This window comes from Plutella xylostella, chromosome 9 (genome assembly GCF_932276165.1).
Source record: "Plutella xylostella chromosome 9, ilPluXylo3.1, whole genome shotgun sequence".
NCBI lineage: Eukaryota > Metazoa > Arthropoda > Insecta > Lepidoptera > Plutellidae > Plutella > Plutella xylostella.
In genome coordinates, this window is record NC_063989.1 from 11937690 (window position 1) to 11951096 (window position 13407).

Consider the following 13407-nt stretch of genomic DNA (forward strand, 5'->3'; position numbering starts at 1 on the left):
TAGCCACCGGCACAAACACAGACAACTGTAGGCCTACTGTAAGTCAAGTTCAACTTGACATTCTCAGAAGGCCTATCACATAGAACAACGCGGACTCGGGTGTATCAATGGCCTATCACGGTCTAACGTGGCAATTCGATACTACACAAACATATGAAAAAAGAACAGCGTTTGCGTTGACAATACGCAACGTAAACGAAGGTTCGAAAATCTTATAATCGCTTCATTTCAGGCTGCCGGTTAGTATGAAATAAATGTTTCTATTCATTTTTATAATGTATTTAATTGGTATACCCTACTAACACACCCTTTTACATTTAAGACACCTATTCGCAAACACCCTAGTTAAATAAATTAAACAGTCCCATCTACCATAAATCATAGCGAGCTCGACTATCAATCACCCTCTAACTCGATTCTGAATATGAGTGGGCCATCACCAGCTTTTAGTAGGCCTTTTGTGTGGCTAAGAACCTAATATTACCAAATAAAAGAAAGGTGTGAATTTTCACAGGGTCTAGGCCCCTCCCACTCAAAATGGCGGTTCCCCCTCCCCCGAGTAATGGACCAGTAGCGTGTGAGTTGATGATCCGTCTCGTGCCTGCCCGCGGCGCGACCACGAGGCACCACCTATTTTCAAAAGCAATTATCACGTGCCGACTGAGATACGAAAGCAGAAGACCGATCAGTCATAGTTACACTTTTAACACGGGTTTTATGTGATCCCAATCAGGCGAAGGAATTATGTGAGGCCATGAGTATTGGAGATAAAATGGACACTCTAGACAATATCTCCAGTACATCCGAAAACGATTCGACAAGGCCTAGTGTCCTGTGGAGAATGGCTAAAGAAGCCAAAGAAAATGGTACAGATACGGACTGTGACAGTGAAAATGAAACTATTGATGTAATTTGTGATAAAAGTGATCAAGCAATCAATCAATATCTCGATAAGTCATGTTACCTACCGATTTTAAGCCAATACACGAATTCAGGTTTTCGTTTTGAAGAATCTAGAGTGATAGTTGGAAGTGATGCACAAATTAATTCAACCAATAGTTGTAGTATTAGTGGTTCTAGTCAAAGGAATAAGTTAAATATATTCAAAAGCAGTGATCATATTCCAAGTAGGAGTAAAACGTTTCTTATTGATAGCATATTAGGTAACGACAAGAGTGGTGAAGACTCCGAGTGTGCGGACGACGAGTTCCTGAACGAAGAGAGCACGGATGAACACAACGGTAAGCTTTGACTTTTACTACAAAGTTAACTTTGGGTAACTTGGGTTCACACAGGCAATCGCCGTAAAATCAAATTTAATATAGTTTAAACTAGTTTTTCTCGCAGGCTTCGCTTCGCCTCAAACCAACTACCACACAGTGGCTGAAATTATTGTTATCATAATTTTTTATTCTTTGCCATTGAGTTTACTAGAAAATGCAATGTTATAAATGGTTAACCCTGTGGAAATTACCTAGGTATAGGATAAAAAGTATCCGATATGTCAGCTTACTACACACCAAATTTCATAAGAACTGGTCTAGCCGTTTGCCCAATAGATAGTATGTCTAGTTTAACCATAGTCTGTTAGGTTATTAACACCCCTGTTAAATTGTAATGTCATCAATTCTACGTATCTCCATATTAAATTCTTTACAGATGTGTCTAAAGTCAACAATAACCCCTTGTTATGATCTAACAAACTATGGCGAAATTGGCACTTAATATTTTAAAGTGCACAACTGATTAAAATATAACCAACGTTGTGACCGCCTTGCACCCCCCAGTGTCGTCAACGTCATCCTCGGCCGAGCGGCGCGCGCGGGGCGGCGGCGGCGGCGGCGGCGCGGCGCTGCTGGCGGGGCGCGCCTACGCCAGCTGGCTCGCCGTGCACCACTCTACTAGCTACCATGGTGAGCTGCATGTTTCAATTACCTAATACGTGTCCAACTACACTTAAAAAAAAATATAGGTAGGTATTACTAGCTCTTCCCGCGATCTTTACTTCTAATTAAAAAGTTTTTTTTTCCGTGGGAATACCAAGATAAAACGTAGCCTATGTGTTAATCAGTGTCTCAGCTAACTCCATACCAAATTTTGTTAAAATCGGATCAGCCGTTTTGATGTGAAGATGTAACAAACATACACATTCTCACAAAATTTCGCATTTGTAAGATTTAATATGTAGGATGTGTCCTGCTACCCGAAATTGGAACAAATCCAATCTCATTTAGATCTAAACCGGAGTAGATTATAGGCACCGCTCAAATGTGTCGATGGGACGTATGGCCCATAGGACTGAACAGAGTTAGGCCACAGATTACTACATAATAGCTTCCACATACGCATTTTAGGCAGGTTAGGCGTAATATCTGCTGCTTTATATGCTCATCCGATAGCGTAGTATTAGTATACCTATAACGTCATTTCATTTTTCGGACATCAGCAGCGAGCACCTAACTATGTCTTAACCTCACTTGGAACCACAGTTTAGAAACACAAATAGATGGTTCTTTACGTGTATAAAACTCGAGACCTCATCGCTGGAGCTTCTAGCACTAGACCTCAGAATCAGAGAAAATTCATGAAAAAATAATAGAACTCCGCCTTCTCGATTGACGTATTATGACATGTTTCTAATTTTATCCATAGCGTGCAGTCAGCGACTGACGCTAATCTGGCTAATCATTTCTGTCTTACGCTATACCACAATTGTATTCATCAGTGTTTTTTTAGGTACCTTCATAAATAACGTCATTCATGATCGCTTATTTGAACAAAACCATAATCCTCTAATACAGCATTAGTAGTGGTGTGGTGTGACACAATATTAGAGTAATTTGAGCACTCAATCTCACCCTCTACAAAACGATTTGCTATAACCGTGACGCCCTCTTCATTCAGAAATTACTTGAGTGAAATGAATTGGTATTTATCACGAAATCTATCACAATGAATAATTGTGTCTCTTTAATTTGTTTTTAAGTAAATTTTATGAATAACATGATAAATTTTAGGAAAGTATAATGTGTGAAGGAGTTTAAAATTGGAAGATGGCATAAATATTGGCTAACTATTACATAACCCGTAAGGCTCAAACTAGTACGCACAGTAATCTACCTAAACCTGCAATTACTTTGGGAACGAACAAGGATATGACTGACACCTACCTCGTACAGCAAACTTCCACAAAGTCTTACAGCACAATTCACTTCTAAACCGAATCTTGACTCACGGCTCAAAAAACACCACCTCTCAATTTGCCACTAAAACTGTGGCCGCAACTTAAAAAAATATTGTTTTATAATACATATATGGTTTGTTATTTAATTTCACACTTCCACTGTACTGAGTCTACGTACCTAATTCTGAAACTTTTCAATGACCACAACACTTTTTGTTTACTGGGTAGGTAAACAAAAATTTGTGTTTTTATAGTATACCTCGGTACAAACGCGGCACATTCGGTTCTATTTTCGATTCGCTACAAAATTTATGAAAAAAGACCGATCTATATTATTCTGAGTTTTTTTATTTCAAATTATTACTATTATTACATTAAGGCCGTGTCCGCGAATATTTTTCCGCGCGAAATTAATTCGCAATTCTGTAACATATCGAATACTACATATAGGAGTATCCGCGCATGCGAAAAAAAAACGCAAAAAAAACAACAGGCGAACTTTGATCGCGGAATATAAAATCGCGCGAATTAATTCCGCGCGTTCCATTACCAAATCGAACATGCTATCGAATCTATGTGAACTACTACTAAGTAATTATAATGCTTGTTAAGTATATGTACATATCTTTACAATAAATAAAAATATCGAACACTAAGAAGAGAGTGCTATGTCCGACATGAAACTGATTAGATAGATAATAACATTATATTTATTTATTTAAGGGCCACTTTTACCAAACGCTAAACGTATTTAAAATTGTATTTATAAATCAATTTTTTATACATTCGGTACTGACAGACGTTTGACAGGCGACTAAATACGTTTAGCGTTTGGTGAAATTCCACCTTAATCTTTCAAAGGGAAGTTTTTATCTATACTTAGTTAAAGATCATAGATAGAAGCCGCTAACATTACGGGATTCATTATAAACATCACACACAATAATAATCATACAGATCAACAGTAACTCTCATCAAAACTACAACATAACACTCCCAGTTGGAGTTCACAAGATAAAGCTCGCTTCACACGGATCGCGTGCGGCCGCTGCGTCGGTTCACACGTCGTCGACACGCAACCGCGCGTCTTTTGTTCTAATTGATTTATTTATACTGTTGCGCGTTGCGCGTGCCGTGACGTGTGCGTGACGTTGGTTCTATTAGGACTAATGGATATATGTATGATGAAAATATTATAAGAAATTAGTGGATTTGTATTGTCATCTTATTCGTACCCATAGATACCGGTGGCAACTAAATGAAACTTGCGAGAATTTTTCGTATTTACTTAATTAAGTAAGTGATCAGTTTGACTCGAATTTACAGCCATTTTAAAGGTAGTATTCGTCAGGTTTTGATATTTATAATCGTCTTGGTTTCTTCTTCTTTAAGTGCCTCTCCACTATTGGAGGTTGGCAGTCAGCTCCGCATAGGTAGGTACTCTTTTCATTCTCTTGCCAAGTCTTTCTTTGCGCCGGTCGCATTTGTACGAGTACCTAACGATTACAAATACCTACAATAATAATATGATGTCAATAGATAGTAGGTAATCATCTTAAAATTTCCAAAATTTATTCGACTGATGTATCACCTTAATATTCCGTTACAAAATACCGGACCATACATAAAACAAACAATTCCGGGTACCCGAAAAAATGCCTCAACACCGTCCTACTACCGTCCTAATGGGGAACATAAACAGAGCACACACGGTATTGTCACCAAAGTGATAAATCTGAGCATCATTCGGCGAAGTACTGCCCGGCGGTGGTCGCTGGATGCTTACTTTAGCTTATGAAAAACGAATTTTCTGAATGATTCTGCGCTAACCACCACTCTATGTCGTTGTATTTAACGCACCGATTGCATGCCGTCTGTTATTTGTTAGTTTTGTGTGTAGCTAGAGTGACGGCCCTGGTTCACACTGCGGCGACAGTCAACAAGCTCCCAATGCGATAATGACGGACAAAGCGCAGTGTTTGCGCGCGGCCTTAGCGAGTGTTGCATCTGGCAAACAACCAGCGGTCACGCGGCCGCGGCCGAGGATCCTGCGTCACATCCGTCGGGTTGAAAAGTTGTTGCGTTGTTATATTTTGGATTGATTATGGTTTTGATTTTTAAAACGGAACGCTTCATACATGCTTTGCATTAGTTAAGTATATGCATAGATTTTGCATTGTTGCAGCTACTTCATACTGCCACCCAACGAGTCTGAGATAATAAGTCCATTGTAATTGCATGGAGTATGGTTAAGCTGTACATAATAGGCATAAGCTTCAGTGGCGACGGCGTCATCCACTACTTTATGAATCCCTGATGTTAGACTGCTGTCTGGTTGACGGAATAGTGCCTGTGATAGGTACACTGGTACATGGCCTAAGTTTTAGGGGAGCTCAGTTCACTGTACATAGCTTTTTTCAACGGATTCGGTGTGCATAAAACTATACGGGGTCGTATTTTTTCATTTATACTTAATCATGGTTAGTTAGTTCTCTCGGTGTGGTCGGTGGTCGTGCCACACTAATCACGCCCGCTCTCGCGGAGGTGTCACTGCGACCGCAAACACACAAACACACACACTGTGTTTATTGCCACTTAACAACTGCCTGCGACCGTTTTTATTACCCTTAAACATTTTTTGTGATTTTATGGAAGTGTCGCTGGAGAGAGCTACTTGGTAAACGTAAGGTTTTTGTGGGTTAAGTTGTCTTTCGAGCTTTGGTTATTTTATTGTGATTGACTTTCCAATTTACCGGAATTTAGCCATCTACCCAAATTTATAATATATTATGTACTTATGTAATTTTAGGCATTGTAGTTAGAGAGATAAGTATAACATTCCTTTGGAGTTTGGAGAGACTTATTTCTAGTGGTGGACGTGTTGGCTGATGACGATAATTTGTAATAATTCATAAAATAACCTCACCTCTATATCCATTCAACTAGCTAGACGGTCAACGCCGCTGCCGCCCCGCCTCTACAGCGCTTCTGTTTCTATGTTCTGTTAAGTTCTGTTACAACCACCCACCTTACATATTTATAGTGAACACTCTCAGCTATTGCTATATACACCCAGGTTTTCTGCTCTCGTTTACTCGGGAGCTAGGCTGGCTGAGCTGAAATCAAGGGGATATGTACAAAGGTTCCACTCGAGATAGCCACGAATAGAATAGTGAACCCTCATAATGTAGTAACCGAACCAATTTCCACTTGTCCCCAGAGGACAAGTCGTCCCGCGCGCGGCGCCCCGGGCCGGAGCGCAAGCCGCGGCAGGCGTACAGCGCCAAGCAACTGGAGCGCCTCGAGGCCGAGTTCAAGCTCGACAAGTACCTGAGTGTGTCCAAACGACTGGAGCTTTCCAAGGCTCTTGGACTTACAGAGGTGATATGAAAATGTTCTTTATTCGACGTATTTTATTACAATGATTTGTCCAATGAAAAAATGTCAGTCTAACCCCATTTTATAAAAGCTCGGTCACTAGGAAAGAAACTCCTCAAGTACCTATAATTTCAAACTTCAGCTTAGGGTAAGGCCCTATCGGTGGCCAAGGAACGGACATCTTTTTGAATGACACTTCCTTTAGGAAGAAGCGTCGCAACGCACCGATGGGGCCTCACAACTAAATCTAATACATTAGGTATTGTTATTGTTTCCTCAGCTGACATATGGACAAAACCACACGTTTTTAGGGTTCCGTAGCCAAAATGGCAAAAACGGAACCCTTATAGTTTCGTCATGTCCGTCTGTCCGTCTGTCCGTCTGTCCGTCTGTCACAGCCGATTTACTCGGAAACTATAAGTACTACAGTGATGAAATTTGATGGGAATATGTGGTGTATGAACCGCTACAAAAATATGACACTAAATAGTAAAAAAAAGAATTGGGGGTGGGGCCCCCCATACATGTAACTGAGGGATGAATTTTTTTTTTTCGATGTACATACCCGTGTGGGGTATCAATGGAAAGGTCTTTTAAAATGATATAAAGTTTTCTAAAAAACATTTTTCTTAAAGTGAACGGTTTTTGAGATATCAGCTCTCAAAGTCGTAAAAAGTATGTCCCCCCCCCTCTATTTTTATAACAACGGGGTATAAAATTCTAAAAAAAATAGAGGTGATGCATGCTAATTAACTCTTTCAACGATTTTTGGTTTGATCAAAGTATCTCTTATAGTTTTTGAGATAGGTTGATTTAACTGTAATTTTGCTGCTACGGAACCCTTTGTGCGCGAGCCCGACTCGCACTTGGCCGGTTTTTATCATTTCGCATTTAATCATATAAACTAAAGCAAGCCTTAACATAGTGTTACCTTGACAAACTTTCTAAATGTATCCTCAGGTACAAATCAAGACCTGGTTCCAGAACCGGCGCACCAAGTGGAAGAAGCAGCTGACGTCCCGTCTCAAGATCGCTCAACGCCAGGGGCTGTTCCCCGCGCCGGCGTTCCCCGCGCAGTACTCACTGCTCCACCAGTATGCGTATGCTCCGTTGAGCTGCGTGTTTAGTCCTATTGCTATGAGCTCGGGTTCGCCTAATTGAATATTAGTTTTTTTAAAGAAATATACAGATATGGATAGAGTATTTTCTTTAATGGTAGGTACGGAGGGCGAAAATGGTCGTGGGCCCACGATAGACCTTCTGTTCTCTTAGTGAGGGGCGGCTCAAGATAGGGAGGGGTGTAGAATATAGAAGCTACCATACATTTTCTGGAGGCGATAAAATTTGGATAACTTTACTTGTTAGTAGTACCTACCAATATAATATGTATAGATAGTTAATTAATATGAAGAGGTCTTTAATTTGAATAGTGTCTCGAAAACTAGCCTTTAGTCTTGTATGTACTTTTTACAAAATCATATTGGAAATATGTTGAGAAATTTTACAGTAAAAACTGTACGAATAGTAGATTATCATATACGTGTAGGTACTAAGAAAGTAATTTTTTCATAACCCTATAAAACTGCCGAATTATACATATCACTCAAATTATATTTATCAGAGGCTCAATAGACCTAACTGTTTTGAAATGTTTGCCTATGGACGCAGCGTTAAATACCAGTGGGTCACAAACTGTTAAAAAAGCAGACAAATACCAAATACTTGGTATTCCAAAACGCAGTTTCGTAAAAGCATTAACCACCTATTAAATTGACGATGGTGCGAAAATCATCCCAAGTGCGCTAGTTTTATCACTGTGAGGGTAAATAGCCTAAATATCTGTTAGATCGTAGTGTTAATTTTTTTGTTGACACGACAATCTGAAGGCTCTGCCATCACAAGACAGTTTATGAATGTCTTTACATAATTAATCATAAATGCAATAATAAAGTAGGGTGATAATTTATGTAGGAGGAAACTATTATCATTATCATGATCGTCCCCGTCCACTGCAGCTACACAACACTTTGATCTCCATCTTCACATTTAACACACACACTAAATCTATTTTTATGCTAACTGTATGTAATAATGAATATTGGAATATACCTATTTATTAATAAAATAATGATTTATGTAATCATAAAATATATTTAGCATTTACTTGGTTAATAATGTATCACTGTAAATAAAACATTGTAAAGTGTAATACAAATAAACTTTGTCATGTCTAAATGAGTCTAATAAGTTTTATTAATACCTATAATACTTTGCGGTTCATTCATACAGAATCCATTTTATCTAAAAATATTCTTATCAGTTGCGTATACAAGGTTTAGACATACTGGGGTAAGTATATCGAGATGGCGGGAAGACCTCGACAGGTTTTTACCTCAATGGCCGAAGGAGGCACAGGATCGGTAGCGGTGGTCAATTTATAAGTACACATATAGGGACACTATACAGGCTACATAAAAAAAAACTTATCCAAACCACTAAATAAAACATATTATGTAAGAGGATTTAACTAATAAGATTCTACTAGTGTAAAGCGAAACATTAGTTAGTAGTCGGGCAACAGGCAGATCTATGCCTAGTTTCACCATAGTCTGTTAGATCATCAACACACCTGTTACATGCAAGTGTCATCTAAATTAATTAATTAATTAAATGCAGTCTTGACAGATGTGTCAAAAATCAACAACATATCGCTTGTTATAATGTATCAGGGCGTTAATGATCTAAAGAGTATGGTGAAACTAGGTCTTAATCTGCGTAGAACATGTAGCTATCCACTTCCACGCTAGTATTCTTGTCCCTACCCCTGTCCTCATGATGACTCGGAGCACTCAGCAGCGGGGAACAGCCGGTGGCAGCGTGCGCCGCCCAGCCCCAGCGCGGCCGCCCGCAGCGCGCCGAACGCGCCGCCCCGCGCCCACGACACGCCCACACTGGAACGGAAAATAAAAGCATTTAGGGCTTACGAAATGTGTCGTACCTATACAGGGTATTGCAAAAAGGTTTACTAAGCCGAAAGGGGGTGTAGAGAGTTGATCAGTATGTCTTACAAATTAAAAAATATCATTACAATAAAGAGCATCGAAGGAATTATTACTTTTATTTTGTGAGACATCGTGATCAATTCTACAAGGGATGACTCAGGGGGTCATTTTAAACAACTGTTGCCCTACAAGTTTTGGAAATTTGCGAAAAAAAATCTAAGAATATACCTAATTCACACCTCAGCACGACAGTCATTCTAAATAATAATATAATTGTAGCTGGTTTAATTATAATGGTTGGCAATTTAGGCCGTCAGAGAAACACTGTTGAATAAATTTTAAAACTATAGGTCCTATACACAAATGTGGGGTGCTAATATTGAAAGATCGGAGGCCATAAATACTTACAGATAATCTATTAGAGTGATAATCTATCGAGTTAAGGTATTAAAAGACATTATACTTACTGCCAAACCGGTAGCCAATATCTGCTGCTATCGTTCAGGTTCCTCGCCCGTTGGTTCCCCAGACACAGCGCGCGGTACAGACACGGCAGAGTCGTGGGCTTCAGAGCCAACAGAGCGTATCGAGACAGAGAATTCAGAGTTGTCAGAGAGAAGTCTGAGAGACTTGTAGCTCTCTTTTTACGGCGCTTCGGAAAAGGAGTTTCGGGATCCGAATAGTAGTTCGGACTTCTTGGGCCAGGGTAAGTATTGGGCTCTCCGAAAGCGTTTCGTTTGAAACGGATCACTTCTTCTACGTTCATCTCGTCATTTCCGTTGTCAATCATCACTTGAGGTTGTTCGTGGCTCTGGAAAAATACGAGTAAGTAGCTAAGTAGTAAGTAAGTAAATTACAAAATTAACCATCTTTCGACGGGATGTAACCGATTTCGACAAAGAATCTAGATTACATAATAAATTTTTAGGCGTCAGTTGCATACAATAAATACTTCACGTTGTTTAAAGTATTTAAGAATTCAATAGAATGCTATCCGTTTGCAGAAATACGAAATATCGGAGAGATCAGTATATTCAATTTAACGAAATAAGCCTAATAATCGTTGGCGCAACAACACTTCAAAACCTCGTATTTTCCCAAGCTTGGCCAAGCAATATCCCCACTCTCTAGACACACACACTCACCATAGTAATACACATGCAAACTTGCAGCACAAACATGCCGAAGCTCAGGAACGCTATCCCCGTCAGCGAGATATCAAACAGATCCGACAGTCCCGAGCCGTGGTGGTCGTCGTGCTCGTGAACGTGGTGTTCATACTTCTGCTCGTACGCGTCGTCGTGGGCTGCGGGGGGGTGGTACAGGGGAGGTGGCGGGGGCGGCATGTGGTACTCGTAGCCGCCTCCTGGATACGTGCCTGGAGGTAATGCGGATAAATATAGGTTGGATTGTATGAGTAGTAGTAGAGTAGGATGTGGGCAAAGTTATGTTGCAGTGAGTTTGTATCTTTCTGAGGTGTATGAAAGAAACCTCTCCGTGTGACGTATAAACTGTACCTTGTATATGTTCGGTGCACCCTGGGCAGTAAGAGACTGATAGTTAATCTTCACCACGGTGCAGTGAACTAAAAACTGCCTTACGCTCATACCCCATCAACGATTAATAAAACAAATGATATAATAACAAACAGAATTACTATGCGCATCAACATCCTCATGATAGTACAGATGTTCAGGTTGCGGAAAGGTGACCTTCCCACCTTCATAGACGTCGTAGGCACCGTCGCGGTCCTGCGCGCCTGGTGCCGCCGGCGCCGCCGCCGCGCTGGAGTTACCAGGGGACGAGGGGCGGCCAGGAGACGCGGCGTTGAAGTGCTGGTACACGTCGTTTAGGGCTGTCACTCTGCGGAATTTAAGTGTGGTGGTATGGGTTGTTCATATTATTCTTTCTTTGTTCTCTAGTTATGAAGGGGATAGCTCATAAAAAGAGTTTTGTGGTTTAAATTAACCGTCACGGAGTGAAACGATGACAGTTGGGGTCACAGTAGAGTCCATGAACAGGCAAACGTAAGCGGTGTCCTATGCATGCACCTTTCTGTCCGCTAGACCGACGACCCTACTCAGCTTGTGAAGCAGTGGTGGGATGACGAAAGTCTAGAATTCGAGTGTTGCAGCACTCCTTAGGGAGACCTAAGTAGCGGAAGTGGATAAAAAACCGTCACATCTCACTTACTTGGCCAGCCAGTCCTGGTAGCTAGTAGAGCCCACGTCGTGCATAATGTCGGCGTGACTCCGCTTATCCTGCATCAGCCCGGGGGCGCTGAGCCAGGAGGCGCTGGGCCGGGGGGCGCTAATATGGGGGGCGCTGGGCGTGAACGGCGCCCCCATACGGTCCTGTAGGGCGGGTTTGCCCATCTCCTCTAATATCTGCTCAGCTACGAAATTGCGGCATTGGTATTCGTTCATCATTTTCCTGCAAATGTTTAATGCCGCATAAGTATTATATACCTACCTATGTAGATACTATTTTAATGAAATACTATGATACTTTTTATCTTCGTCATGGAAAATGACTAATAATAATATTTCTATTTTATCTGGTACAGTATCTTTTTTACGGGCCGTTCTATGGTTTGCTGATAAAATTATACCCATTCCATCCCATTTTGTAAAGAATATTTAAAAATGGTTTTAGGGTTTCTCCTTACCTGTGAAAAGACAAAGTGGAGAGCGCCGCGTCTATAGATCCATTCACTGACGGAAACATATTATTATGATCCTCCTTTACCACGTCACTAACGTTAGTTCTACCATCTTCATTAATTTCTTGAATAAAATACGTTGGCATTAAATCCATCCTCAAAATATCGTTAACATTCAAATCACTATCAAACATTTTTGTAGCATCAATTAATACAACTTGGATTAAAATATAACTGGCTATTAGAATAAACATTTTTATCAGAACTTTTAACACCATTTTTTTTACTATTATAATAAAAGACAGTTTATAGAGCAAGCTACAAAAGTAAACTGTGCATCTTGAGCATTGAGAGCTCGGGTATTATTCGGTGTACAAAGCGGAAAATCGTGTGAGATAAGATTCGACATTATAGCGGGACCTGTGAATGCACTATTACTGTGAGCACGGTACGATGATTTACTCTGAACACATGGGTCAGATTTAGAGATATTATACTATGTAAGTATAGTGTTATACATAGATACCCTGGTCTGTATACCTCATATTTATTTAATAGAGACTTTGCATTTAGTCGGTTAATATAGTTTTTAATACATTTTGAAGTTTTTTAAGTCAATCACACAAACAAGTTTTTAAAGTAATCACTTTTTAAATACTTACTTTATAATATCCCTCTTTTTCCTTCTGAGGTTGAAAATCTGTGTGTAAAGTAGCCCAGAAGCAACAGCCACTGTCTGCGGGTAGGATGTATATTGGCGTGATAATGGACCAGCGCTGCGGGGAGCTAATGAGAGTTCACGCTTTATTGGACAGAGCGATCTATGGACTGGTTTTTATTTTAAGTTACTAATCATGAAATTTTATTTTATTTCCTCTGTAATATAATAATATAATTATGTTCCTATTCAAGTTTTGCTACTCTTTTCAAATGTGATCATAAGATCTTTTGTCAAGATCTGTAAAAAACAAGGCTTGCAAGTAATGTCGACTTTTACGATAAATCTAACAATGGCTCCTACACTTCACTGACTTCACATAAACCTCATGAAAACAAAAAAAAAACAGAAAATGCAGTACTTAAGTATCTAATAGCAGCAACCTATCTTTAATTCTAATGACAAAACGAAAATGCGTTTTTAAACTATTAAGATATTTAAAAGTTTATGAAACCTAAATTTT

The 13407-nt window shown here is 39.9% G+C and overlaps 2 protein-coding genes across 2 annotated transcripts; one reads left to right on the forward strand and one right to left on the reverse strand.

The window, feature by feature from the left end:
* Positions 1-589: 589 nt before the first annotated feature.
* On the forward strand, positions 590-7762 carry LOC125488991 (homeobox protein engrailed-2b-like). The gene is made up of 4 exons (XM_048623181.1): positions 590-1241; positions 1788-1913; positions 6405-6565; positions 7523-7762. The coding sequence occupies exons 1-4, from the start codon at positions 755-757 to the stop codon at positions 7721-7723; spliced, it is 975 nt and encodes a 324-aa protein (XP_048479138.1). The 5' UTR covers positions 590-754; the 3' UTR covers positions 7724-7762.
* A 1630-nt stretch (positions 7763-9392) lies between these two features.
* LOC119690419 lies at positions 9393-12443 on the reverse strand. The gene is made up of 6 exons (XM_048623124.1): positions 12233-12443; positions 11758-11997; positions 11285-11427; positions 10710-10942; positions 10032-10375; positions 9393-9513 (listed from the first exon to the last, which is right to left on the reverse strand). Exons 1-6 carry the CDS (start codon positions 12418-12420, stop codon positions 9393-9395), a joined length of 1269 nt encoding a protein of 422 aa, XP_048479081.1. The 5' UTR covers positions 12421-12443.
* Positions 12444-13407: the final 964 nt, after the last annotated feature.

Coding starts and splice junctions, on each gene's coding strand:
- LOC125488991 (XM_048623181.1), top strand. CDS start 755: ATGAGTATTGGAGATAAAATGGACACTCTAGACAATATCTCCAGTACA. Junction 1,242..1,787: donor GAGCACGGATGAACACAACG/GTAAGCTTTGAC, acceptor TGCACCCCCCAG/TGTCGTCAACGTCATCCTCG. Junction 1,914..6,404: donor CCACTCTACTAGCTACCATG/GTGAGCTGCATG, acceptor ACTTGTCCCCAG/AGGACAAGTCGTCCCGCGCG.
- LOC119690419 (XM_048623124.1), bottom strand. CDS start 12,420: ATGTTTGATAGTGATTTGAATGTTAACGATATTTTGAGGATGGATTTA. Junction 11,998..12,232: donor TCCACTTTGTCTTTTCACAG/GTAAGGAGAAAC, acceptor AAACATTTGCAG/GAAAATGATGAACGAATACC. Junction 10,376..10,709: donor TTTGCATGTGTATTACTATG/GTGAGTGTGTGT, acceptor GTATTTTTCCAG/AGCCACGAACAACCTCAAGT.